The following is a 26,184-nucleotide window of genomic DNA, read 5'->3' as shown; positions in this document are numbered from 1 at the left end:
ATGATACATGAGGTCATCTGTTAACTATTTCCTTATGGGATGAGGCAGAATTTAGGTTTTTTTTTTTGCTCATTAACTCATCAGCTCTTCTATGAAGGCTTATCAGCTTTTTATGTCTATCATATCTTAGCTTCATAGTCAATGTTCCTCTCTTTTATGTGACACTTTTATTGAAATATTGCTATTTTTGATACATTCCTTGATTTAATGTGATTCTCTTAAATCCTCTGAAAGACTTTGAATTACTTTGTGTCTAAATGTTGCTGTACAAATAAAATTCCCTTGCCTAATAAGCCTTCTTCCCTTTACTTTAAAGGTCTTTTTTTAAAGCAGTAAGTGAATATCTAATGTCAAAATGTACCTGTGCACATGTAAGACACACAATGTCCACTAGGTGGCGGTGTTCGTCTACATTAACAGCAGCACTAACAGCAGCAGACATAGAATGAACATGCCATTCTGTCAAATGCAGAATTCATTTGTTTCATTTATTAAACTTTCTTTAATATTTAATTTATTAAACTTGGTGAAATACAATTATAAATAAATATCATTTTCAAAAAAGAGTGACCCAAATCCTGTCTTATTACTGGGAATAGAGTAAATTTCCATCTTCTTTTTTTTTCTTCAGTCAAGTTCAAAGTAATTGTGAACCATCTTCTGTTGATCTGGCCCCCTTGGCGCCTTACTTAAGGCAGACCGTTTCAAACTTGGGTTTTAAAATAGACAGTAATCTCAAACTAGATTGCCAGGTTGGAGGCAAGGCAAGGCAAGGCAAATTTATTTGTATAGCACATTTCAGTACAGAGACAATGCAAAGTGCTTTACATGAATAAAATACAGGGGGGGGGGGGGGGGGGGGGGGGGGGCAGAATAAAAGCAAGTAGGAATAAAATGTAGAAACAAAATACAACATGGAAAAATAGAAACTAAAAGCAAATATTAAAAACAGTTGTACTACAAAGTTGAGTTAATGATGTTTCAGTAAAAACAGTTTAACTAGAACAGTCGAAGGCAATTTTAAACAAATGTGGTTTTAATCTTGATTTAAAGGAACTCAGGCTTTCCGCACTTTTCTGGACGTTTTTTCCAGATAAGCGGAGCATAGGAACTAAATGCTGCTTCTCCTTGTTTAGTTCTGGTTCTAGGTATGCAGAGAAGGCTGGAGCCAGAAGACCCGAGTGGTCTGGAGGGTTTATACGCTGATAACAAGTCTGTGATGTATTTAGGTGCTAATCCATTTAGGGATTTATAGACTAACAGAAGTATTTTAAAGTCTATTCTCTGAGATACAGGGAGCCAGTGTAAGGACTTTAGAACTGGTGTGATGTGCTCTACTTTCTTAGTCTTAGTGAGGACGCGGGCAGCAGCGTTCTGGATCAGCTGCAGCTGTCTGATCCACTTTTTAGGCAGACCTGTGAAAACACCGTTGCAGTAATCAATTTGACTAAAAATGAATGAATGGATTAGTTTTTCCAGATCCTTCTGAGACATTAGTCCTTTAATCCTGGAAATGTTCCTCAGGTGATAGAAAGCCGACCTTGTAATTGTCTTTAGATGCTTTTGGAGGTTCAGGTCTGAGTCCATCACTACTCCCAGGGAAACTTAACATTCTGACAGCCTGATCCAGAGAGAACACAAATGAATAATAGCTGCACTATTCTCCAAGCTTTCCAATGGTCGAGTAGATTGTTGTCACAATAGGGGGATGTGCAGCACCTTTGGGATTGTTCTTTGAGGTGGATGACCCGTTTTTATCTTCATCGGCAACAGCGGAGCCACTGTTTAGGATTTTGATGCTGGCATAGTTCAGCTGGTCTGCAGGTTGGTTTACTGTAGAATAAAGTGTCTGGTCCGCGCTTTCTTCTTTGTTCTGCATCGGTATCGCTTCATATTGGTGCTCTCCATCGTTTATCTGGAGAGCAGAACAACAAAAAGGAAAAATTAGGACTTTGATGAGATAAATAAACCAAATAGATAAAACGTTTTGACCAATTTGTATGATTTGTTTGAGTTTGACTTTTTCTTGAGATAACATGTGTTGTGAATTTGCGCTATATAAATAAAACTGAATCGAACCAAATTGAATAAATGTATCTGTTATCAGATGCAAATGAGACACAATATACAGACCTTGTTTGTCTTCTGCTCCGATCCTCCCCCTGAAGCACAACATGCTAAGACAAAGAGAGCATTTAAATATGACTATGAGATATTTTTGTTTGACTTGCAAATAAATTTGATTAGTATGTGTTTGTATAGGAGAGCCTTTGTTAGAATATGTTCAACCAGCCACCCCTCACCTTGTCTGTTGAAGAGTTTCTGTCTAGACAGTACTACTACAACGATAACCACCACTATCAAGACAGCACACACAATACCAGCAATGATGCCTGCAAACAAAAGGAACACTGAATGAACAATTGTACACTAACAATTTGTCTTCTCAAGATGACATACTGCAGAGGAAACAAACATGAACTGTTCAAAAATGTCTTTATACAGGTATAATGTCCCCTTATTTACCTGGACTGCCTCTAAGCTCTTCACATGCATGACGAAAAAGAGAAAAGCATAAAGAACAGACATAAAGTTACAGTGTAAAGAAAAAGGAACTGGTCAAAAATATAGAGTGATAATTAACCCTCTTATTTACCAGGATTGTGTCCTTGGCCTTCGTCTTCATCATGTAAAAGAGATTAGTGCAAATAACAGATGAAGAGTTAGAGAGGAAGCAAATTAAAATTGTTCAAAAGTGGCTTTTGTAATGATAATGTCACCTTTTCCCTCTGACCCTAACTTTTTGAGGGAGGAGCATTTGTAGAACCTCTGAAAAATGGTTTCTTTTCAGATAATGTAATAAGAATTTTATTTGAAAGATATAACTACAATCGATAGATAGATAGATAGATAGATAGATAGATAGATAGATAGATAGATAGATAGATAGATAGATAGATAGATAGATAGATAGATAGATAGATAGATAGATAGATAGATAGATAGATAGATAGATAGATAGATAGATAGATAGATAGATGTACACACACGCAACAAATAAACACATCCAGCATAGTCTCCCTCAACACTGGCTCCCCCCAGGGCCGTGTACTGAGCCCACTGCTCTTCACCCTGATGACCCAGGATTGCTGTGCCTGGTTCAGTACGAACCACATCATTAAGTATGCAGACACAGATAGAAAAACAAACTGGCCTATGGTGAGGAGATGAAACACCTGGCGGACTGATGTGACAAAAACAATCTGATCCCGAATGTCAACAAAACTAAAGAGTCTTCATTTACTTGAGGATAAATCAGCCAAGTCTCACACCTCTCCTCATCAATGATTCTGCTGTGGAGCGAATCAGCTGCACTTAATTCCTGGGAGTGCAGATCACAGACATTTTAACTCCGTCCCCCCACACCGCTACACTTGTGAAGAGAACACAACAGCATCTGCACTTTCTGCGACCGATGAGAAGAGCAAACCTTCCCCCTTCAATCCTCACCACTTTCTACAGAGGGACGATAGAAAGCGTTCTGACCAGCTCCATCTCCGTCTGGTTAGTGGCCAGCAATGCCTCAGACTGGAAATGTGTAGAGAATGTGGCGAGGACAGTGCTTTCCTCCATCCATGACACTGCTCTCAGACGCTGACGCTGCTTACCAGGGCTCAGACAACCATAAAAGACCCCTCCCATACCAATCATAGACTGTTCACCCTGCTGCCCTCTGGCAAGAGGCTCAGCAATTTTTAATGCAGAACGACCAGATTCTACAGTGCGAAACAGTTTAATTTCACACCTCATAAGACTGCTAAACTCACCAATACGCCCATAGATTCAAAACTAGTCACTTTACATAGTGGACTCTATTGCACTGTGCTATCGATATTATCATACGGTCCATTCATTGCGGCAATACTTTCTGCTGCTACAAATTCTTGCACTATTCATAATGTCTTACATGTAACTTTTCTAAACAAATAAAATTTCCTTTTTGATTTACTGCGACATTTCGGACTAATGTCACAATATTTTTTCTTTTATTATTTTCTGTGTTATATATTTTTTTATACTTTTAATTATTTTATACTACACATACTTAGATTAATAATGTTTATCGCCTGTCTTCTGTTTTTACTCGGAGCTTTGCAATGAAATTTCACTCAAATGTACTTTGTGAATGTGCATTTGAATGACAAAAAATTTCCACACTGTGTATATTGTTCTGTGATCAGTGTGCTAAGGATTGGTAGTAGCGAGCAAAGATCAGGTGTAGGCAGGGTGGTCTGAGGTGTTTATCTGGTAGTGATAAACACTACAGAACAAAACAAAATTTAACAGATTCTGATGAGGAGTATATTAAGTATTATTTTTATCTGCTCAGAGAAACATGGGCAATAAAGGTTTGACGGGGAAAAAGTTTGAATGGCAAGAGTTTTCCCCTTAACTGATCCAAAGTTTAACTCTTATAATGATACTACCTTGGATGAGTTAGCTTTAGGTCTTCAGGGCTTGAATTGGTCCCAGTCTATTTAAAGTCCAGCTTAAATAGCTTCACCTGGTGGGTTTCCTCATATGTTTGCCCCTTGTAAATGCCTTACTCTACTTGTAGCCTCTCAGTTAGCTACAAGACATAAAAGTACAGTGGCAGCCTGTGCAGTTTTGTAATACCCTGTAAAAATCGAATATACTAAAGTGTTTTCATAAAGGAAAATGTAGCACTTTAGAGGGGTATTTAATAGCAGATGGCACTTACCATAGTCTGAACCTACAGTGTCCCGGCTGATTTCAGTCTTCCTTGCTTTTGGCAGCGTCGTAAGCTGCTCGGATTGAGTTGGTAACGGTCCCACTTTGGTGCGGGCTTCAGCTATACCAGGGTTTGAACAACAATAAGGTACGTGACAAAAGCATAATCAACATTACTTGATGTGAAAAATCTTCGAAAAAACGTTCTTCATACAGCTGGAGTAAAATTAAACAGATATTTTCCGGTTTTCTACCATGACATTATCTTTAATTTTTTTCTTTCATATTGGTTTTATTTCACAAATTGTAACTGAGTGAGTATGGAGGCCTTATGGTGGCTGTACAGTAAGAGGAAGTCTCTGGTTGCTTCCTATCTATCTGCGTCATGTGACCTGCACAAGTTAATGAAGTAGGAAAACTGCTTTTTCTTAAGGGGTCCGTGACACAACACAACCAAGGCATTATTTGAAAAAAGAACTTCTGGGCTTTTAATCTGTGTACAGAAAAGCTAGTAGATATAACTCACAAACTACTATAAATCACATTGCAAAGTTTAGTAATTGATTACATCACAAAATGATATTTTTTGATGTAATCAAGGAAGCAAAAACGTCAACAAATCCAGCTGAGTATACTGAAATGGATGAAGTTGTAAGTGATTTCAGCGAAGACTTGAGCAATGAACCTGCGGTCTTGGAGGAAAAAGCTAGATCAAGTACTGAAGAAGAAGGAGCTGGTTCTAACAAAAGACCCAGAAGTAGAGAAAGGATTAGCAACCAAGTAAGAAATGTTTAAATTTGTTGCTTAATTTTCCTTAAGGCTTTAAGGCTTCCTTTTTTATCTCTCCGCATTTCAGCGGAACCTTTATGCTTCGCAGTTTGCTATTGCTTCTCCATCTTCACAGCTTATACGCGCTTATTTAACGTTGCTTATAGTATCAGTGGTCAACAAGTAGCCTTTACGTCCCAAAGAGGAATGAGGAGCTAAAAGCTAAAATGATTCCAGCCCTTGAAGCTGGCAGACAGCTGAGCAGATTTGTCTTGGAATGGAGGAGAGGCAGAAAAGGTGTTTGAGTAAAAAGGGCACCGCAAAACAAGAACATGCTGTGTGACTTAAGTAACTTGTAAGTTTTCGTTTGAAAATCATAGCGATAGCAGTCGGTTTTAAAACCGGTTTGTAACAAACTAATCAATCTGAAAGATTAGTTTAAGCCAGGCGCCTCCACTAAACAGTCTGCACTGAAACGATCTCTACGGAGTTCAAAGGAGGGAGTAGGAAGCCATTAGTCCTTTGTTCTCTGTGTTTGCTTCATCCATTTATCGCAAAGATTCTTATCCTTTGGGAATGAGAACAGGCTCACGTGTTATCTGGGTGTTCTAATTACCCCAGCCGCCACGCAATGTTTTGTGATACACTGTAGTAAACATCAAAACGCTGCTTAACTGCTGGATATTCACTGGGATAGTTAGGACACCCAGCTGCTACGCAACACATCTTCAGGACTGCCAGTTTTGTAAAATGCTGCGATAAATGCCCAAACATTACGTAGAGGCTGAGTGTTCCCTCAGGTAATTCAAACAACCAGCCACTACGCAAAGTTTCAGCATTTAACACAGTATATTATAAAACCGGCAATACTGAAGACAAACATTTTGCTAACACTGGCAGCACATTGGATATTCCCTCGTCACGTTATCCTGAAAAGGATAACGTGACGAGGGTAATATCCCTTGTCACCTGTTATGCTGTATTGTGCTAACGGATATGGGGGGGTCACCCCATATCCGTTAGCATAACAAAGAGATAACATCTAATTTACTTCAATGCATTTTTTCATTTAATCAATTTGAAAAGAACTCACTATGTGAAAAATGTAAAATACATTTATGCTGAATATTTATGCACATTTCCAAAGTCATGTCAGGGACCCTTTAAGTTTTGTCACCTGAACATTCATTAAAATATTACAAGCCAAAAATTGTTTGGAAACGCATTGATAAATCAATCAATAGCTGCAGGTTTTAATACAGTTGTTCTAAGGTATGATTGATGAACTGATCCAGGTTCTGTATGTAATATAACACAGACTACTCACCGACAGAAAGCTGTATCTTGATGTTTTTGGTTCCACCATAACCACACCAGTAAGTCCCAGCATCACTTTTGTGAAGATTGTTAATATAAACATAAAAGTAATTTAGTCTGCGGTTATCTCTTAGATCAAATTTGCCATTTTTTACAGTTCTGTCTTCTTCTGTTGAACTTATAACTTCATCACAGTCTGAAGGACTCTTCCCCTTGCACAGAGATTTTTCGCTGTTCGTTTCGCTTTTAGGGTAGGAACATTTAACCTGTACCGTCTCATTTTCAGCATGAGACATTATTTTTGGTTTAATATCATCCAGATCTGAAAGATAAAAAAAATAACCTTAGGTATCTTTTTGTACTCTGCTTTATCCATCACATCTTAAACACGCCGATTACACCAATTTCAGATCAGTACTCACTCAGAACATAAAGGAGGATCTCTTCTAAACATGTGAAGGAATCCTCTTTTTTCAAGGCACACCGATATTTTCCTGAATCCTCCCGAGTCAGTGTGGAGATCGTCACTGTGTACACCTCTCGCTGTTTATCATCGCTGAGGGTAAACCTTGACAGTTTTGTGTTATTTGCATGCTGCGCTGAAATTATATTTGTGCAGCTGAAGTTTCCATCATGTCTGCAGAAGTTTCTGGTGCTGCTTTTATCTGCTTGTGAGTAATTGCAGGTGATGGAAACAGAACCTCCAACATAGGCTGTGTGGTCCACTGTTGCTCTGTTGCCTTTGAGAGAATTAAAAAGCACAGTTATGATTGTTTATTCCTGTTAAAGTGTGTGTTTTTGTTGTTGTTGTAAGCTGACTGTGAAAATTTTGAAAAATGTATAATTTTAAAATGATACATTATGGTTATCAATAATTATTAAAATTATTCCTACAAAGTGTTTGATTACAAATACATTTTAAAATGACAGGTTTCATGACTACTTGAAGTGAAACTAATGTTGTGCTTAAGTTTTTCCTCCGTAAGTCTGATGTGTGATCATTTTTATTCTCTTGGTTCAAAACATGGTTTCAACTTCTCCTTTCTTCTACCGATCTTCAGGCATTTGCACAATGTTTGTAAAAAAGGATCTGACTCCATACTTAGAAAAAAAGAACTGCAAAAAAGAGAGGTGTGTCCTTATTTCAAGCAGACTGAATTTTCTGCTTGTTCTCTAAATATAATTCTGCTACACTGAACAGTCTCTACTACTTCTTATCTTTTAGTCAAAGGTATTATAATAAAGCTATTTATCTTTATGTTGCAGATACTATTTGAGTGTATGCATTATCACTAGTATCACTAATGATAGAATATTCAAAGAAACATGTTATATATTCTAGAAACATGTTTGAATTTTGACTGTGTTCATATATTTTCTGTCATGTATGTGGTGTGCAGTAAAAGTCAAGTCAGTTAATTTTTAAAGCCCGTTTCATATGGTAATCATAGACTCAATGGAGAAAGAAGAATAAATAAATAAAACAACTACTACACATAATGAAACAGCTATAAAAACATTAAAGAATAAAGAAAGAAAACAAAGAAAGAGACAACATGTAGAAGTAAAATACCATAAAATTAAAAAATAGAAATAAAAATAATAGGTAACAACAGAATTCAGTTTGCATCCATCCAGAAGTGTTTCAATGGTGCACAACAATATTGTTATGATTGTGCTACAGTTGTAAATATAAATGAATATAACCATATACAGGCTTTGAGTTTACTATAACTATAAGTATATGTATATACAGGCTATAAATATACTATAAATGTAAGTACAATTAAAACCGCAAGCGGTGATGATCGGCCCTCGCAGCCAAGCGCCGCTCTGGCCTATGGCCCACCGCTAGGGTACGCGCACCTCCTGCCGCCAGCCACCGCAGAAGCTGTCAAGCATTTTCCTCACCCATCTACCATGCAACACACACGTACGCGTTGGGCAGCGCTCATCCACGACTCACAAAAAATCTGGTGCAGATCAGTTGATGCACCGAGGAGACACAGCCGTTGAATAATGAAAATGCATTTGGCCACCGGGCCGGACTAAATCGTTCGGCGGGCCAGATCTGGCCCGCAGGCCGTACGTTTGACACCCCTGGTTTAAACACTAGTATACAAATTTAATCAAAGGTATCTTACTAGCTGTTAATCCAGCTTCATGTCAAAAGTTAACAAAACCTTTTTAGTTATTTAAAGTTAATTATTTCATGTGTTTAAGGGTTTCGTTTCTTGCATTAAGACAGCTTTTATGAAAGTTTGACAGTTAAATTGGTGGATACACACCCAAAAGTAATAATGTAAAAGTAACATTATTGGAATATTGCTAAAGTAACACGTTAGCAATATTCCACATGTGTACGTTGTGTAAAAACTTTAGTAATTTCTAACAGACCACTTCACTCTCAGAAAGCAGGTCTGCTGGTGGTTCCTAAAGTCTATAAAACCAGAATGGTAGGCAGATCCTTTAGCTATCATGCTCCTCTCCAGTGGAACCAACTCCCAGTTTTGGTCCGTGACGCAGACACCCTGTCTACTTTTAAGACTAATCCTAAAACTTTCCTTTTTCCATCCATCCATCGTCTTCCGCTTATCCGGGGTCAGGTCGCGGGGGTAGCAGCTTCAAGAGGGAGGCCCAGACCTTCCTCTCTCCAGCCACTTGGGCCACTTCCTCCGGGGGAATCCCAAAGCGTTCCCAGGCCAGCAGAGTCTCTCCAGCGTGTCCTGGGTCTTCCCCTGGGCCTCCTCCCAGGGGGACATGCCCAGAACACCTCACCAGGGAGGCGTCCAGGAGGCATCCTGATCAGATGCCCGAGCCACCTCAACTGGCTCCTCTCAATGTGAAGGAGCAGCGGCTCTACTCTAAGTCCTCCCCGGATGACTGAGCTCCTCACCCTATCTCTAAGGGAGAGCCCAGACACACTATGGAGAAAACTCATTTTGGCCGCTTGTATCCAGGATCTCGTTCTTTCGGTCACGACCCAAAGCTCGTGACCATAGATGAGCGTAGGAACGTAGATCTACTGGTAAATCGAGAGCTTGGCCTTTTGGCTCAGCTCTCTCTTCACCACAACGGACCGGTACATTGCCCGGTTCACAGCAGACGTCGCACCAATCCGCCTGTCGATCTCCCGCTCCATCTTCCCCTCATTCGTGAACAAGACCCCAAGATACTTGAACTCCTCCACTAGAAGCTGGCTCTTGGGACTTTCCTTTTTGACAAAGCTTATAGTTAGAGTGGTTCATGTTACCCTGAGCTACCTCTATAGTTATGCTGCTATAGGCTTAGGCTGCTGGAGGACATCAGGGTCTATTGTTCTTCAATTTTGCATGACTGTTGTCATTTCAGCTTTTAACTTTTTGTTTTTTCTATTTTTTCTTCATAGTAGGTACACCTGGTCTGGCGTTCTGTTAGCTGTGACATCATCCAGGGAAGACAGATCACCTGTTATTACCATCTAATGTAAAACAGATTACTGGATCAATGTGTGCTTCTGTGCTTTTTTGTCTGTCTTGTTGTGTCTCTTCTCTCTCTTTTGTAACCCCCAGTCGGTCAAAGCAGATTACCGTTCATACTGAGCCCGGTTCTGCTGGAGGTTTTTCCTTCCTGTTAATGGGGAGTTTTTCCTTCTGCTGTCACTTTATGCTTGCTCGGTATGAGGGATTGCTGCAAAGCCATGTACAATGCAAACGACTCTCCCTGTGGCTCTACGCTTCTTCAGGAGTGAATGCTGCTTGTTACGACTTTGATGCAATCAACTGGTTCCCTTATATAGGAATTTCATTTACCAATCTGGATAATCTGACTTAATACGTATAATCTGATTGATTTTGACATTGTAAACTGCCTTTAGATGACATGCAGGCATGGACTGGTAATCGGGCGTACCGGGCATTTCCCCGGTGGGCCGACGTGCTGTTTGGGCCGGCAGACCCGACATATATATTAATAATATGTATTATTATTATTTTATATATCTGTCTTGTTATATTTGCATCATGCATGAAGAAAAATAAAATCAGCAGAGCAAGAGTCTGTTCCGATCATCCGGCCCTTACCACAGGCTACTGCAGCCCATTGGTTATCATCCCTGACAGTCTAAAGGGCTAGGCCAATCATAAAGTAGAAAAACACCTTCACGCTCCATGTGGAACTTTGTGCAGCGGTGTTCACAGTAGTAATGGATAAGAAACGCAAGGGAGGCGCAGAGAAACTGCACGAAAAAAAGAAACAAGTTCTTCAAACGGACGCTGCGAAATGTGTCAAACTGACTGACATGTTCCCAACAGCAGGCCCTTCATCTGCTCCGTTGTCTGATGTAAAATATGGTGGTGGTGGTGGTTGTAGTCAGTGACGTACGGTAGGGTTCATAGCTGGTGAGGCACTGACGTCATCACAGTCAGATTTACAAATAGATAAATACAAAATTTTTAAACAGTCTTCATGCATCCGCCAAGTTTGGTGAGTTTTTGAATATGATAAAGCCCTCAAAAAGGCCCCTCTTTGGGGTGGCAGATTAATAATAATAATAATTAAACACTACAGATACAATAGGCCTTCGCAGCGCTTCGCTGCTCGGGCCTAATAATTAAACAACACAGATACAATAGGCCTTCGCAGCGCTTCGCTGCTCGGGCCTAATTAAACAATCATAAGTATTTTAAAATCAGTTCTCTGTTTAACTGGTGGTCAGTGAAGAGATTTTAAAGCCCCAGTGTGTAAGATATACACACTGGCACACCAGCTAGTGGTGCGCTAAATGAATTACAAACAACCTCACCGTCAAGCGCATAGTAACTACTGTACTTTTTGGACTATAAATCACTCCGGAATATAAGTTGCATCAGTCAAAAAATGCGTCATATAGAGGAAAAAAATATTTATAAGTCATACCGGACTATACATTGCACCAGACTATATGCGTTTATTTAGACATCTATTTCACACAATCCAAGACTAAAACCTGACATTTAATCTGGTAAACCAATTTATCAAATTACACAACTGCATCCACAACTCGCTAAATAACATGGAATATACCTGGGAGGATGAATGGAGTAAATTAGCAACTCCATCCAGCAAGGTTTTATCCAGCGCATATGACATTATTAAAGTTTTGTAGAATGTAATATTTATAAAAGCATGACTTGACTTTTGCTGAATAAAAGCCAAGTTACACACTGTCCCTTTAAGATAGGATTGATATACTCAATCCATTTGGCTTTAGTTAAGAGCTTAGCTGCAGCATTGAAACATATTCTATTAAAAAGAAGAAAGCATATATTTTAATAAATATATTCAATTTAGTCTATTTATAAAATGCCAATACACAATACATGTCATCTCAAGGCATTTTACAGTCCAAGTGCCATAAATGTGTTCTTACAAAGTTTCTCTTAACTTTTGTTAACATTTGTAAAGGCATCTCATGGTATGTTTTAATGGCCATTGTACTTACAGGTAGTGTTGAGGGGTGCTCCATTACTCCTGGTAACTAAAGGTAAAACGTAACAACAATTTTAACATAATTAACATTTTAAGCACTAAAAAATTTAACTCTGTAAAAGAAAAAATGCATTACCCATCAAGTATAGCCACAACACAGTAGCTGCAAAATATATCCTCATTGTTGAGTTCACTACTTGAACTGAAACTAATGTTGTTCTTAAGTATCTCTTCGGTAAGTCCAATGTGTAATCATTTCTGGTTTCTTGATACAAATTATGGTTTCAACTTCTCCTTTCTTCCACAGAACCTTAAGCATTTGCATAATGCTTGTAAAAGAGGATCTGAATACATAGCAAGAAGAAAATAACTGCAGAAGAGAAAGGCATGTGGTGACATTTATGCAGAGTGAATATCCAGCTGGTTCATGACACTAAATATAACTTTGCTACACTGAACCATCTACTGTGTATTTTCCTTATTTTTTTGGTCAAAGTTATAATACTAGTTATTTACGGTACCTTCATGTAGCACATATGAATATTATATGAATGTACGTATTATAACTAGAGGTAATGATGGATGATTCAAAGTTCAGTCTATATAAAGAAACAAGTTTGAATTTTGACTATGTTCATGTAATTGCTGTGAGATTTATGTGTTCATATAAGTTCAATAAAAGCCCATTTCACATGACAATCATAGACTTAATGGAGAAAGTACAAAAAATAAATAAAACAACTACTACACATAATGAAAAGGTAATAAAAAACAAAGACATAAAATACCATGAAATAAAATAAAAAAAAGAAATACAAATAATATGTAGCAAAAAAGTATAGAACTTGCCAGAGTAAAAAATATAAGCCTAACTAAAGGCTTTAAAAAAATTATATGTTTTAAGTTTGCTTTTAAAACTGGATCCCTCTCTTTAAATAGTCAGTTACTTATTTTTCTGCTGAGAAGCTTTCTGTTTACTGGTTCTCATAAATTTCAGCTGCCTTGGCCGGCAATTGTTGGGACACAACAATGACAGTTTAAGGCGTACCTTTACAGCTCTCAGTTATAAGTAACTCCTTAACATGATCTCTTCTATGCTCATCTCTCAGCCATTCAGGTTTGAACTTGAGATAAGTTACTGCTGCAAGAAGTCATTTACTACTGCAGAACTACAGGCCCATCTCAAACTCCCCTTTATCAGTAAGATTATTGAAAAAGCTATGTTTAAACAGTTGAACAGCTTAAATATTACCAGTTGTTTTGACGTTTTCCAGTCAGATTTCCATCCTCACCACAGTACAGAGACGGCCCTTGTCAAGGTGTTTAATGACATCCATATAAATGCAGACTGTGTGGAAGAACCACAGTGGTAGTATTTTTGGACCTCAGTGCGTCTGCCTTAATGGTACAGCACTCAACTGGTTTAAATCATAGTTAAAGGACTGTTAAGAATACTGCTGGAGAATCCGATGATTCAATTCAATTCAATTCAATTTTATTTATATAGCGCCAAATCATGAAACATGTCATCTCAAGGCACTTTACAAAGTCAAGTTCAATCATATTATACAGATTGGGTCAGATTATACAGATCAGCCGGACACAGAGCTTTGTTTTTTAAAAATGTTTATTGCAGAATGTGAATAATGGCAGATGAGGCAGGCAGTAATGGGCAGAAGACCAGAGGATGCAGGTAGGGTGAATGGCAGGACCAAACTGAACAGGGGTTGTAGACAGTGGCAGACCAGAATCATTGATGATGGCGGGTGCTGACCAGAACATATGGTGTGGACTGAGGAAACTCAGTCCACAACTCATGGGGAACTAGGCAGACTTCGAGCAGCACGCTGGAAGCGCACATCAGTGTGGGCTGAACACAAACAGGGAAGTAGAGTTCAGTTGGCAGAGCAGACAAGAACTTGTAGAGTCCTATTTAATATCATAAAAAAACAACATCAGATACCTTAACTATGCAGATGACACACAGCTCTACATCACCATGTCACCAGTTGACTATGAACCCATTCAAGTGCTCAGTAAATGCTTAAAAGAAATCAATGTATGGATGAGCCAAAGTATTCTTCAATTGAATGAAAACAAAACTGAAGTAATAATTTTTGGACCAATAGAGGAGCGGACAAGAGTTAGCACACAGCTTCAGTCGCTTCAGCCAGGAACCACTGATCAGGCCCAAAATCTGGGAGTAGTGATGAACTCAGACCTGAACCTCCAAAAGCATCTATACACAATTACAAAGTCGGCATTCTATCGGCTGAAGAACATTTCCAGGATTAAAGGACTGATGTCTCAGCAGGATCTAAAGAAACTAAATCATGTGTTTATCTTTAATATAATTGATTACTGCCAAAAAAAAGTTGATCAGACATCTGCAGCTGATCCAGAACGCTGCTGCCCGCCTTCTCATTAAGACTAAGAAAAAAGAACATATCATCCCAGTTCTAAAGTCATTACACTGGCTCCCTTTATCTCAAAGAATAGACTTTAAAATACTTAGTCTATAAATCCCTGAATGGCTTAGCACCTAAATACATTACAGAGTTGTTATCAGTGTATCAACCCTCCAGACCACTAAGGTCTTCTGGCTCAAGTCTACTGTGCATACCTAGAACCAGTACCAAACATGGAGAAGCAACATTTAGTATTATATCATTTTGATAATGGTGCATGCTTCTTAAAACTAAATATAACATCTGTCCAACATGAGTAGTATAATACATTTTAGAAATCCAACCAAATCAATTATCAAAAGAATAACAATGACAACTGGAAGGCTGGTTGTCATTCTGGAGAGATCTTCTTTCAGGGCAAGTGTCTTTGATGTCAGGCTTGTGATTGTTGGTAGTAAAGCTTGTACAAGGAAATGGGCTTGAACAAGGAATTCCACCTTGTGGATGTGGGTACAATTAGCTTCCTGTGGCTGACTTTCTCGACTTGTTAAGGGGCTGATGTTGATTGACTTGCTATAGTCCAAAGAGCAGTGCATTTTGCAAGACTACTCCTATACACAGCCTGGATGTCTGCACAAGAGTTTAGATGTTTGTCAACGTTACTTGTTGAAGTCAGGTGAATTGTGTGCGATGCACATCTGTAGTGTGGAGGGAGGCCAAATTGTCCATCACCAGAAGCAGATCAAAGAGCTTCAATAACATCTGTAAAATTAGTTTCAATGTCATCACCTTCTTTATTTCAGATTCTGACTCCACATTACAGGGATGAGATACTCTAAACGTTTTGCAAAATTGGATGCATTGTCCGTTACAGTGGGAAAAATTTTGCCATGCAGTTCATATGATGAATGGATTTCTTCAATTTCTGCTCCAATAACATCGCGAGTGTGCCTACCTCTGGTTATTTTACATGCTCGGACAGCCTTGTTTTGTTGTAAAGTGAAATTAATCCTGAGAATTGTCACTCCTATGAAAATCTTGTTATTCACTGTCCAGATATCCGCAGTGGTAGAAACAAAACCTATCTCTCCGAGTGTTCCCTTTAAATTATTTTGCATTATATTGTATTCTTTCTCCAAGTAGTCAGAAAATGACTTTCTCTGTGGCAACGGTATTTTTTTCTAAAATTCATCGGAATGCTTCATAGTCTACCGTGGAAATGGGCAACATGTCCTCCACGATAAAGCCAGCGATGAGCTTTTGAGTCTGCACACTGATTATTAAAAATGAAAACATCACCATTAAAATGCCAAATTTTTGTGATGTAAAAATATTAGATAATGAAAAAAAATCCTTCAAAATATTTTTCCACCTTTTATCTAGCACAAACCAGTACAATTCAACTGATACACTAACTGCTAGAAAGCAGATGAAGAGGGATTTTACTTTCCAGTATCACAGTGAGTCCAAGCATGAATACAAATCAGTGAAAAGACTGCTTTCACCAGAAGAAAATTAAGGTTTTAGAACGGCCAGCCAGAGTCCAGAAGTAAATCTGACAAAAACTCTTAAGAGGGCTGTGGACAAAAGATGTTACCAAAGAAAATTGATTTCAAATGTATTTCAGCAAATATTTGTTTGATGATGTGCGAACTTATTCAACTAGATCACCACAACTTTATTATGTTTTATATATGTTTTACATCCAACAAAACTTTAGAATATTCAGAAAATTTCTGCATAATTAAGGCACATCAAGGGGAGGTAGATGGTGGTTATTTTTCATGGTCTAATTTTTTTAACATCACAAATCCTTGTATTTTAACACTGCTGTGCATATGCTTAAAATAATATTTTCACTGTGATTTAAACAGCCCGCAGCAAAAATGGTTGTGTGAATACGGCAGCTGATGCTCATGGAGATTAAGCTGACATGTCAGTAAACGTGATAGACCTATCTTTGAAACTGACATCAATGGATTATTTTATAGTTTTTATGCATTTATTTTATGCACCGCTGTTACATCACCAATACTGAATGTCTTTTAGAAAAAAAACTTTGGTTTACTCTATGTCCAAATGGCTTTAGTGATGTGAGGCAGATTGATCTAATATCTTTAACGCACTCTACTGTATTTGTTAATTGCAAGTCCGCGTCTTCACAAGTCTTTGTGCATGTTGTACTGACTTGCTGAATAAGGAATCCGCCAAAAGGACACATGTATTGTGTCATTACTTGGCTTTCAACAATTTGCTTCTAGGTGTTTTTGTATTCAATATGTGAAACCATCTATCTTTAAGCCCATGCATGTGTTTGGTAATTGGATTGTTTTTCATCAAAAACCATTAATGAATAACAAAACAAAAACAGGTGATCATATACAGGCCCATTATTCTGCATCAATTGTGTTTTAGTGACTATAGGAGGAGCTGTTTCTTCTGTGCAACTTAACTGTCTCTGAAAGAGAAGGATGCGATGCGTCCCTCTGGTGCAGGTCTAGCCGGCAACCAAGTCACCCCAAAGGCCCACTCCTATAAAAAAATAAAATAAATACACCAAATTATTTGGTGTATTTTGATTCAATATCTCTTCCTTGTGTGTGTGTGTGCCATTGTGTTTATATATCTTTCTCTCTCTCTCTCTGTGACTCTGAGCATTTCTCTCAGAGTCATACATCTGGCAAGGGAAGTACGTACACACATGGAGGAGTGAGGAATTACTAATAAGGTGAACTGCCTAGTGACAGATACTGCATCAAATATGATTGCAGTGCCACAGCAGATGCCAATGCAGAACTAGAGTGATATTTGGCAAAAGTCCACTTGAGGAGATATGAGGACCCCCTGGAGTACTGGCATAAGCAAAAACATGTGTATCCCCTCTTGTACCACATGGCACAGATGTTCCTGTGTTCCCCAGCATCCTCAGTGCTTTGTGGGAGAGTGTTTTCTAAGGATGGGGAGGAAATCAGCTGATGAAGAAACTGTGAAAAAGACATATTCTTCAATAAAGACAATTAATACCCAAATCCCCAAGAAATGTTATATTTTGGTGTTTGATCAGCAAAGACACACCAGTCTCTCACACTGTGAGAGACTGGGACCAGACGTCCCCGTTTTCCGGGGACTGTCCCCGTTTTGGACCACCTGCCCCCGGCTAAAGCTGTCCCCGGAAATGTCCCCAATTTTACCGAGGGGGAAAATGTGTTGCGGTAGCTGGTTGCGCTGCTGATAATATAAACACGAGGAACAGAGCGCACCACTAGATGGCGGTAATGATCCTTTTGGATGTCAGATGCCATTAAAACACGAAGAGGAAGAAGAAGAAGACGAGCGCACCACTTTTAAAACAGAAGAAGAAGAAGTGAAAAGTCGTCAACTGGTGGCAACTGATGGGGAGCTGCTGTGTTATGGTAAGTGTGTTAATCGATTCATTTTATTTGGATCAAGCTGATCCTGTGAGAAATGTTTTTTTTTCCAGGTTAAAAAATAATCAATAAAAAGTAAGACAAGACCACGAGTTGCTGCTCACATGAGTAAAAGACACTCAGATAAAATGTAACAGAATGATTGAAAACTCCTTGTAAGGCACTAATCTGGTACGCTGGTTCTCCATGGATCAACAAGGGTTCGTCTAAAGATGTTTTAGAACTGATTGGTGAGCTTTAGTTTATATTTTAGATAGTTAGTTATTAGTAGAGTTATTACAAGTTGTTTTGCTGATTTATGGTTGTGATTTATGAGCATAGACTTCCAGGCTTAGGTTTAGCTTTTCTACTGCTCAGTTTGGATTTATGAAAGTTCCTCATGAAAAAATAGGAGTCAGTAACAGGAAAACTGGGTGAGAAAATATTTACATGATCTGAGAACGATGGAGGAAGAGATAACTGCCTGTTTAAGGTTCATTTATTATGTTGTTTTTGCCTGTAGCTCCTAGTATTGTGGTAATTAGCATTTTTTGTATTTAATCAGAGGAAATAATAATAATAATAATAATAATAATAATAATAATAATAATAATAATAATAGGACATTTTCATGTTGTACAATCTAATGTTTTTGGAAGTGATTTTAAATATATAATGTCTCTGTTTTAGAATAATGTAAGATTGATACAAGAGGAGAGAGGAAGAAGATAGGAACACAGAAAGGAGATTAAATGAGAGTGGAGGAAAATAGGAATATTGATGTAAAGAATGATTGACGAGAAGGGAGAAATATTTACTTAGAGTATTAATAAAGTTCAAGTGATAAAGCTCTGACATGATATACTCAGGTTTGAGCTGAGAAGCCCAATTGTCTGAGGATATAACCTCTTTCTGAGTCTCTGCACTGAACATGAGTTTCACTGCACTTCCCTAGCTGCGGCAGAAAGAAGAGGCAGTTTAGTTGTTCTTTTTTCTTGTGTTTTAAAAATGTCAGTTCTGCACATAATATATCTTCTTCTCCTCTTATTCTATCCAGACCTCTGGATACCGTGGCTGATGGCTCTTCAGACACAAAACGCCTTGAAGAAACCAGAGATGATCACATGTTAGCTGACTCACTGACCGGAGTTAACTCACCTTAAAGGATCAAACAATATACTCACACATCAGCTACTACCATACACATACACATAATGTAGTTATACACACTTTATGTAAGTTTATACATGCTCATGCTGCACTACACACACAATCACTTGCATTCATGTCAAGGGGTTTTCCAAGTCTGTGCCTTTGTTTCACCTCACATCACCACAATCCATTGGACAATGTCTTGTTCCAAACAGGCTCTATGCACTATGTGCTCTATGTGCTTATAGCCCATTATGGGAGACATTAATCTGCTTTGTGATGCACAGAACCCTTATGTGGTCAGTTGACAGTAAGAAACATGTATCATCCTTTACCAGTGGACCTGACTTCTACTTTTTGATGTTAACGCAGAAAAAACTATTTCTCATTGGTATGTAGACGTGAACAGAATGAGTATTTGTTGCAGTTTTTTAAATTTGGGGGACTCTGTCTCCACAGACAGCCACAGGCTAAATGTTTGTATTTACTGGTTTTTCTTTTCCTCATGTCACTTTCCCCTTAGGGGGTGGCAGAGCTCTTTGAGCCCCACAAAATTGGAAAACCCTGCTAACCACTCTGGACCCCTCCACTCCCACCACTTTTCCCCAACCCAGAGACACAGTTCTAGTTTCTATTAATAACACTATTTATTGATTTTATTAATCTTAGGATGCACTAAAGGTCTGGAGAGGCACATCCCTGGCTTTTACACTTGATTTTTATTGTTTAAATATTAATAAACATGTAAAAATAAATGAAACCATTACTGTCCCCGTTTCCTAATTTCATCTTGATTAGATGTATTGATTTTTATCCACGAGCAAGAAATGTCCCCAGATTTGATTTTAGAAATCTGGTCACCTTATCTCACAGGAGAAACAGGCTGAATGCTGTCAGAAGAATGAACTTCTGTGTGCAGCTAACTAAAGAATCTCAAGAAGAATTTAGAATTCAAGATTTTCAGGAAACAACTCATCAACACAAAGTGCATCTTCATTGCCAAACCAGTCCATGACATATTACAGTCAAAATATTAGCAGGATTATTTTGGGTATAAATCATTTTAAGAACTAAAAATAAATGACACATGGGTTTAACAAAGAACTTTATTGTGACAATAAACACACACTGCTATTTTCTGATGTTTGAAATATGAAGGGTGTCACGGTGACTGTGAAGCAGCAGATGTCACTAGTGAGTTATGAATCAAGCATCAAGTAATGAAGCGTTAGGCAAAGCAGTGGGCTGGTAAGCTTCATTGCTTCATGAGGCTTATATTTGGCCATCATGAAGGTCAACTGGAGAGTCTGACAGGGGCAACACAAAACAGGCAGAATCCACAGAACTAAACAGGATCAGGCACACACATGCAAACAAGGACCACTGGATTGTTAAACCACACAAAGGCTCAAGAATCTGGCAGCAACACATAGGGAGAGACAGGTATGTATAGGTAGGTGCAAAAAAATCCCCGGTCATTAGTAGTAGCAGGTGTTGCTACGTGGGTTAAAGTTAGAGTGGGCAATTTTTCCCCTTGTTGTGCAATCAAGCCATGAGGGAAAATCAGACTAAGTTTAAAGCTACTAAGATATTAGACTTTTACAGTTTCAGAGGAGACTGCTCATCACATCAGGGTGTTAACACCGCAACAAAGCTAAGCTGCCTTTCTCACATCTTCCTCTTTGCCTGTGAGCCCTTTTGACGAGTGGTTCACTCAGGGGAGACGACCATCTGGGTCCGAATGGGTTTCGGACACCCACCAACATATGCTGTGCCGGCCAGGCTAAGTAAAGCCTGTTTCCTCTGAAACCAACATCACCACTTAACAGCCGACTGCCCTGGAGACAGTCTGCTTGTAACCTTTCTCAGCTGTTGCAGGAAAGCTGAGTCGAGACAGGGCAGAGTGGTCTCCTCTCCTGCCACCAGGCCAAGCTGAAGAAAGCTGATCTGAAGTCAACCGCTGCAACCTGCACAGCAAACCCCACAAGACGCAGCCACACCTGGACGGCTCTGCAGAGGCCCCCGTGTCCACAGCCCGAGCGCACCCGCACGGAGCCTTGTACAGCTCGGCCAGGTCTGGTTTCCCGAACAAGGGCTATTTCCCCCTTCAAGCTAGCCACCTGCTCACTGCGCAGAAGAACCAGCTTCACCCTGTTCCAACTGCTTCCAACTGGATGCCCAAAGTCAATCAAGCAGACACAAAAACAGAGGTTTGGCAGAGTTTGCTGTTTAAAGAATGCCAGTGCTCGAATCACCCTTTCAACCATTCTCATAATATCAGCTATTTAGGCTGATACTTCCCAGACAATACCTAACAGAACGGGAGTTATTCATTAAACTCCCATTATATAACTTAAAACAGTACGTAATGGTTACAGCACCCTCCTCTGGGGAATCACATGAAAAAAATCTCCTAAATCCACTGTGGCCTTATTTCTTTCCACTGAGGCCTTCCTCTTCTTTTCATAAACTTGTACGCGGTTGGCTTCTTGCGACTCTCAGACATGTTCAAAGTACACGGTGAGAGCAGCAGAGCTACAATGAACGGCTAACACAGAAGCTAACCACTAAGCCACTCAAATCATTGCACAAAAGCACCTTATTATCTAATTATTCGATATCTGTGACTCATGAAGGACAACCACCACTAGCAAAGTGACTGATACCAAAGCCCTCAGACTCTGATACAAACCTTTGAAGATTTATCTTTTTTTTTTTTTTAGCTTTTGAGCGCTATAATGAGGAGAAAAAAAAATACTGTAACCCTTCATTGCCTGTTTGTCTTGTATGTGTACTACTAGCTGGAGTGGCCAGAAAGAAATTTCACCACAGTAACATGCAGTGCCAACAAACAATGTTCGAATCTTTAAAAAACATCAACAAATACGGTTGAGCATACTGAAATGGATGAAGTTGTAAGTGATTTTAGCGAAGACTTGAGCGATGAATCTGCAGTCTTGGAGGAAAAAGCTAGATCGAGTGATAAAGAAGGAGCTGGTTCTAACAAAAGACCCAGAAGTAGAGAAAGGATCAGCAACCAAGTAAGAAATGTTTAAATTTGTTGCTTCATTTTCTTTAAGGTCTTCCTTTTTTATCTCTCTGCATTTCAGTGGACCCTTTACGTTTCGCAGTTTGCTATTTCTTCTCCATCATCACAGCTAATACAGGCTTATTTAACGTTGCTTATAGCATCAGTGATTAACAAGTAGCCTTTATGTGTTCCAAAGAGGAATGAGGAGCTAAAGCTAAAATGATCCCAGCACTTTAAGCCGGCAGACAGCTGAGCAGATTTGTCTTGCAGTAGAGGAGAGGCAGAAAAGGTGTTTGAGGAAATAGGGCACCGCAAAACAAGAACATGCTGTGTGACTTAACAGTAACAACTGGTCGACTAACCCACTGTCCCACGGGGGAAATCCCCAGTACTCCCGAATGCCAGTCCGCCCCTGTCTGCTGATATACACTCGTCTCAAACCCAACCAGATAAACAAGATGCTCTTTTCTGGGCAAGCTGAAAATGTAGCTTCTCTGCACTGTTTGGATAAGCTGGTATCCTCCTCAACTGTAAGTTTTCATTTGAAAGTCACAGCGATAGCAGTCTGTTGTAAATCAGGTTTGTAACAAACTAATCAATCCGAAAGATTCGTTTAAGCCAGGCGCCTCTGCTAAACAGTCTGCAGTGAAACGATCTCTACGGAGTTCAGAAGAGGGAGTAGGAAGCCATTAGTCCTTTGTTCTCTGTGTTTGCTTCATCCATTGATCGCAAAGATTTTTATCCTTTGGGAACGAGAACAGGCTCACGTGATATCTGGGTGTTCTAATTACCCCAGCCGCCACACAATGTTTGTGATACACTGTAGTAAACATCAAAACGCTGCTTAATGGCTGGATATTCACTGGGATAGTTAGGACACCCAGCTGCTACGCAACACGTCTGCAGTACTGCCGGTTTTGTTATACACTGTAATACATACCTCCACGTAATGCCCAAACATTACGTAGAGGCTGAGTGTTCGCTCAAGTAATTCAAACAACCAGCCACAATGCAATGTTTCAGCATTTAACACAGTATATTACAATATTGCCAATACTGAAGACAAACATTTTGCTAACACTGGCAGTACATTGGATATTACCCTCGTCACGTTATCCTGAAAAGGGGTGTGTCACCGCATATCCCGTTAGTATAACCCAAAGATACAATTTAATTTACTTCAGTGCATTTTTTAATTCAATTTGAAAAGAACTCACTATGTGAAAAATATAAAATACATTTATACTGAATATTTATACATAGTTCCAAAGTCATGGACCCTTTAAGTTTTGTCACCTGAACATTCACTGAAATATTACAAGCCAAAAATTGTTTGGAAAACAAATTGATAAATCAATCAATATCTGCAGGTTTTAATACAATTATTCTAAGATATGATTGATGAACTGATCCGGTTCTGTATGTAATATAACAGACTACTCACCGACAGAAAGCTGTATCTTGATGTTTTTGGTTCCACCATAACCACACCAGTAAGTCCCAGCATCACTTTTGTGAAGATTGTTAATATAAACATAAAAGTAATTTAGTCTGTGATTATCTCTTAGATCAAATTTGCCATTTTTTTACAGTTCTGTGTTCTTCTGTTGAACGTATAATTTCATCACAGTCTGAAGGACTCTTCCCCTTGCACAGAGATTTTTCGCTGTTCGTTTCGCTTTTAGGGTAGGAACATGTAATCTGTGCCGTCTCTTGTTCAGCATGAGACATTATTATTGGTTTAATATCATCCAGATCTGAAAGATAAAAAAAAAAACCTTAGGTATCTTTTTGTACTCTGTATTTATGAGGCCGTGTTATATCCATCATATCTTAAACACGGCGATTACCGATTTCAGATCAGTACTCACTCAGAACATGAAGGAGGATGTTTTCTAAACATGTGGAGGAATCCTCTTTTTTCAAGGCACACCGATATTTTCCCGAATCCTCCCGAGTCAGTGTGGAGATCGTCACTGTGTACAACCCTCGCTGTTTATCATCGCTGAGGGTAAACCTTGACAGTTTTGTATTATTTGAACGCTGCGCTGAAATTATAGTTGTGCAGCTGAAGTTTCCATCATGTCTGCAGAAGTTTCTGGTGCTGCTTTTATCTGCTTGTGAGTAATTGCAGGTGATGGAAACAGAACCTCCAACATAGGCTGTGTGGTCCACTGTTGCTCTGTTGCCTTTGAGAGAATTAAAGAGCACAGTTATGATTGTTTATTTCTGTTAAAGTGTGTGTTTTTGTTGTTGTTGTAAGTTGACAGTGAAATTTTTTCAAATATTAGGGATTTTAAAACGATGCATCTGATTAAAATGTTAATCTATCATTTTTAATGACAGCCTAAAAATGGGGAGAAGTGGTGTTGTCTTTATTGTTGTTGAAATTTATTGCAGTGTTAAGCAAAAGGTGCATATACTCACAATCAGTTCAGGTTATTCCTAAAGTGTCTATTCACAACACATCATCTCAAGGCATTCCACGGTATTTGTAAAGGCATTTCAAGTTGTTTTTCCTGTCCATTGTACTTACAGGTAGTGTTGAGCGATGCTCCATTATTCCCAATAACTAAAAGTAAACCTCCACTGACTATCATGAAAAATGCAACAAAAACAATTTCATTTTCACATACTTAACATGTTTAAGTTCTAAATAAATTTACTCTGTAAAAGAAAAAAAATGCAATACCAATCAAGTACTGCAATAACACAGCTGCTGTAAAAAAAAAAAAAAACATCCTCATTGTTGAGTTCAGACGGGTCTCGTGACTACTTGAAGTGAAACTAATGTGTTCAAGTACAGAACTTCAAGCATTTGCAAAAATTCAGCTAAAAACAGAAAAACTGCAAGTTAAGTTGCAGCTGAAATACTGTGGAAGCACTACTTTTTGCTCAAACAGGGCAAAAGATGCAAAAGCTAAGAAACAGTTGTTGAATTTGAAATAATGAGTGAAAACTTCAACAAATATAAGTAGTTTAGTAATTTCCCTCTGGGATTATTAAAGTATGTCTGATTCTGATGATCAGCATAAAAATTAACAGCAGCTATTGTGTCAACTGATGAACAAACAAATCTTTTATCTCAAATGGCAGAACTGGAGCTGAAGTCAACAAAACCTCTTGCAGATTTCTAAAAGTAGAAGGAATTGTATAAAAGCAAGGCAGAGACTGAAGCTCAACTACTGAGGAAGCATGAAAAAAGGCTAAAGAAGAGAAAGTTGAAAAAAGTTGTTGGAAAGCAGACCTGTCATTTAATTACTTAAATAACCCCTTACTGCCAGCTGAAATCTTAAAAAATAAGCATAGATGTCACCTTATACTCAAATGCAGCAGATCTTGGTGCAGAACAGTTACAAACCTGACATATAGCTTTTTTATTAAAAACAGAGCAATGGAGGAAGTACTGAGCTGAAGTGTGTGTAGTACATCAGCAGCATGAAGCTGAAGCTGGGTTTGTTTGAGCTTGACCAGCTCTAAAGTACTGATTTTACCCTTTAAAGAATGTCCACAAATTATAGAAATGTAGCACAAATCACCAACTGGTTTAAAATAATCTCCCATTAGTGAGGAAAATATGTGAAATAGCCCTTCAAATGGAGACAGAGAGAGAGAGAAAGGGCCCAATGGCCATACAAATTCAAAATGAAAAGGTGAGAAAATAGGTGAAATTGTAAAATGGAGTGAAAGAGAGAGGGCGAGCAAAAGGGGAACTGAGAGAGAGAGAGAGAGAGAGAGAGAGAGAGAGAGAGAGAGAGAGAGAGAGAGAGAGAGAGAGAGAGAGAGTGTGTATGGGTGTGTTACATGGGCCGCAGACTGGATTAAACACAGACCTTTCTATTAATACTCTCTACATATCAACCAACATTTTAGGATGTTCTATGCTGGGTTTATTGAGAGA

General features: G+C 38.8%; 2 protein-coding genes across 2 annotated transcripts; both read right to left on the bottom strand.

The window, feature by feature from the left end:
* Positions 1-1,526: 1,526 nt before the first annotated feature.
* LOC110368780 (CMRF35-like molecule 5) lies at positions 1,527-24,260 on the bottom strand. Its single transcript, XM_036137305.1, has 8 exons — positions 24,155-24,260; positions 6,848-7,159; positions 4,763-4,873; positions 2,657-2,680; positions 2,527-2,544; positions 2,304-2,393; positions 2,134-2,177; positions 1,527-1,915 (listed from the first exon to the last, which is right to left on the bottom strand). The coding sequence occupies exons 2-8, from the start codon at positions 7,131-7,133 to the stop codon at positions 1,658-1,660; spliced, it is 831 nt and encodes a 276-aa protein (XP_035993198.1). The 5' UTR covers positions 7,134-7,159; positions 24,155-24,260; the 3' UTR covers positions 1,527-1,657.
* LOC110368779 (polymeric immunoglobulin receptor-like) lies at positions 7,217-12,512 on the bottom strand. Its single transcript, XM_036137304.1, has 3 exons — positions 12,422-12,512; positions 12,299-12,334; positions 7,217-7,577 (listed from the first exon to the last, which is right to left on the bottom strand). Exons 1-3 carry the CDS (start codon positions 12,465-12,467, stop codon positions 7,249-7,251), a joined length of 411 nt encoding a protein of 136 aa, XP_035993197.1. The 5' UTR covers positions 12,468-12,512; the 3' UTR covers positions 7,217-7,248.
* Positions 24,261-26,184: the final 1,924 nt, after the last annotated feature.

This window comes from Fundulus heteroclitus, chromosome 5 (assembly GCF_011125445.2).
Source record: "Fundulus heteroclitus isolate FHET01 chromosome 5, MU-UCD_Fhet_4.1, whole genome shotgun sequence".
NCBI lineage: Eukaryota > Metazoa > Chordata > Actinopteri > Cyprinodontiformes > Fundulidae > Fundulus > Fundulus heteroclitus.
Note: the sequence above shows the minus strand (reverse complement) of the source record. Positions and strands in the feature narration are given on the sequence as shown.

What these genes read in the sequence shown, in the direction of transcription:
- LOC110368779 (XM_036137304.1), bottom strand. Translation starts at nt 12,467, where the DNA reads ATGAGGATATATTTTGCAGCTACTGTGTTGTGGCTATACTTGATGG. An exon ending in GTTGTGGCTATACTTGATGG is followed by an intron (nt 12,335 to 12,421) that starts GTAATGCATTTT and finishes TTTTACCTTTAG; the next exon opens with TTACCAGGAGTAATGGAGCA. An exon ending in AGCACCCCTCAACACTACCT is followed by an intron (nt 7,578 to 12,298) that starts GTAAGTACAATG and finishes ATTCTCTCAAAG; the next exon opens with GCAACAGAGCAACAGTGGAC.
- LOC110368780 (XM_036137305.1), bottom strand. Translation starts at nt 7,133, where the DNA reads ATGTCTCATGCTGAAAATGAGACGGTACAGGTTAAATGTTCCTACCCT. An exon ending in CAAGATACAGCTTTCTGTCG is followed by an intron (nt 4,874 to 6,847) that starts GTGAGTAGTCTG and finishes ACCCTGGTATAG; the next exon opens with CTGAAGCCCGCACCAAAGTG. An exon ending in GAAACTCTTCAACAGACAAG is followed by an intron (nt 2,178 to 2,303) that starts GTGAGGGGTGGC and finishes TCTTTGTCTTAG; the next exon opens with CATGTTGTGCTTCAGGGGGA.